Below are 2,500 nucleotides of genomic sequence, written 5' to 3' on the forward strand. Positions count from 1 at the left end.
CATGCGTGCACCCACAGTAATACTTGAACACACACAAAACAAAAAAAACACACACACACAAAACATGAAGGATTCAACTCAGCACAGCACAGCACTGTGTACTGTATAAAAAAATGATGATGATGCTGCCCCACAAGATTAAGATGGAGGAAGTCTTTCTATTGTAGTTCATTTATTTCTCATTGTTTATTTAGCTCTATTCTCTCCCTTTGTTTTCCCTCCCTTCATCCTAACAAACACACACACACACACATACACACACCCACACCCACATGCACACTCACACATACGCACACACAGACACACAAATCTGTCAAGTATCACATTTTATCCATGAGATTCACAGATTCTCAACACTAAATCACACGGATCTCATTAAATCTCACAGATTTCACACTCAGTAGCATTGAATAATAATTACAAGTCCAACAGAATACCAGCTGAACAGTGCAACTGAGAGACTGCCGTGTTCGCACTGTGCGACTCTGTAGCAGTTCCGAGTCAATGGTGTTTCAGCAAGTCAGCACCATCATCAATAAACTACTTCTTGTATCTGTATGGGCTGAACATAGACCTGCATTTTTTACAAAACTCCTGCGAATGTAACAGTTTTTAACTTTTTTAATTAATATATGTATCAATATTGTTCATGTGAGTGGGTGGTGGGGGTGGCTCACAGATTTCAATCACGGACCTCACGAGTTTCAGTCACGTGAACATGACATAGGTATGATGACACACACTTCTGGTCGCTGCGGCGCCTTACCCTGCCATGACGAGCACGGATTTGACGGCTCTCATGCCAAAGTCGTAGTGGTCCTGCTGGGAGAGCTGCTCGCTGCACAGCTTGTACATCTGAGTCATCTTCCTCGCCAGCGTCTTGCTCGACTCGAAGCCCTCCGAGTACAAGATCACCTGGGCAGACCAGAGGCACATTAGAGGAGGGGTGGGGACAGGTGGATACGCACAGTGACAACCACCTTCCTGTCTCCACCCGGCCGACGTCAAGCAGATGGGTCCCCCCTTATGTGCCGTGGTTCTGCCTAAGGTTTCTTCCTGCCTAACAGGGAGTTTTTCCTGGCCCCTGTTGACATTGTGCATGCAGTAAGGGGGTTTAGGTTTAGGCTCTGGGCTCTGTTAAGCGCCTAGAGGCAATTGTATTGTTATGGCGCTATACAAATAAAATTGACTTGAATTGAATTGAACCCATTGTCAGTTGCTGCACAAGACAGAGAGAGGAATCTGCTGGAAGTCTAAATCCCTTTTTTTCTTCTCTAGTCTGTCTGACTCTTGAACTATCCAACCATAGTAAAATAAAACACATTTTATTTCTTGGTAGAGATGGTTAATATAAATACGTACTGATTATATACTAATCGTATACTATTAATACTAAACTTCAGTAATAAATACCTATTCTATCCACCCCTTAGTTGTCTCTGACTCTGACTCTAAAACTATCCAACCATAGTAAGTTAAAGCATATTTTATGTTTTGGTAGAGATTAAACTGAGTAAACTTCAGCAATAAATGCCTTTTCTATCCACCCCCTTATCAAATACTACAGTAGCTACAAATTGAATTGTCTTTATTTATGAAACCATATCAAATATTTGTAGTAACAGTTTTAGAAAAGCAATAAGCCCCGCGAGTCCGTGGTTTGCGCTGATTTTAAAACAGGTCAGGGGGTTTAATGGCACTCTTGGGGCTTATTGCTTAACTACAGTAGCAACTATGTGCCATTATTTTGTTACCTCGGCGATGAGGGCGTAGTTGGGCACCATCATGGCGATGGGTCTGAAGAGAGCCTTCAGGTTGTCGGGCAGCTCCGTGCGGCCGGCGTAACCAGGGTTCATGGTGATGAAGGCGGCACAGGTCATCACCAGCCGGATCTCTCGCCCCTCAAACATGAAGCGAGACAACTGCATGGCAGAAACAACACACACACATATGCATGACACACACACACACACACACACACACACACACACACAGACACACACACACACACACAAACAAATACACATGCATGACACACACAAACACATGCATGACACACACACGCGCACACACACACATGCATGACACACACACACACACACACACACAAACACATGTATGACACACACACACATGTATGACACACACACACACACACAGTAGGTATAAAGACAATACAACACAACACAAATACAGTTGTAGGTAAGCTGCAGTGTCAGTGGTGAGCAGCAGATAACACACATCACACATCATCTCTTTGGTACAGAAGTAAAACTCTGATGACGTGTCACCTTGGCTGCTTTGGCGTTCCTGATGGTGATGAGCTGCTGGGCAATGACAGACAGCACCTCGATGTTGATGCGGTTGAACTCATCAAAGCAACACCAGGCTCCTGACTGGGCCAGACCGCTGAAGAACGTCCCCATCATCTGAGCAGGGATGCAGACACCAAACACGACAGTGTTTACTGCTGCTGCTACTGGCTTTCAACAAATCCATC

The 2,500-nt window shown here is 44.5% G+C and overlaps 1 protein-coding gene across 1 annotated transcript in view; it reads right to left on the bottom strand.

Moving 5' to 3' along the window:
- Nucleotides 1-2,500, bottom strand: part of dnah6 (dynein, axonemal, heavy chain 6) — a gene marked incomplete at both ends in the record, with an annotated part of 66,113 nt that overhangs the window by 44,298 nt on the left and 19,315 nt on the right. Inside the window, 3 exons of the mRNA XM_080851363.1 lie at nucleotides 767-915; nucleotides 1,755-1,922; nucleotides 2,292-2,429. Coding sequence (XP_080707489.1) covers nucleotides 767-915; nucleotides 1,755-1,922; nucleotides 2,292-2,429 — 455 coding nt within the window. The remainder of the gene's footprint in view (nucleotides 1-766; nucleotides 916-1,754; nucleotides 1,923-2,291; nucleotides 2,430-2,500) is intronic.

Source organism: Sprattus sprattus (assembly GCF_963457725.1).
Source record: "Sprattus sprattus genome assembly, chromosome: 14".
Lineage (NCBI taxonomy): Eukaryota > Metazoa > Chordata > Actinopteri > Clupeiformes > Clupeidae > Sprattus > Sprattus sprattus.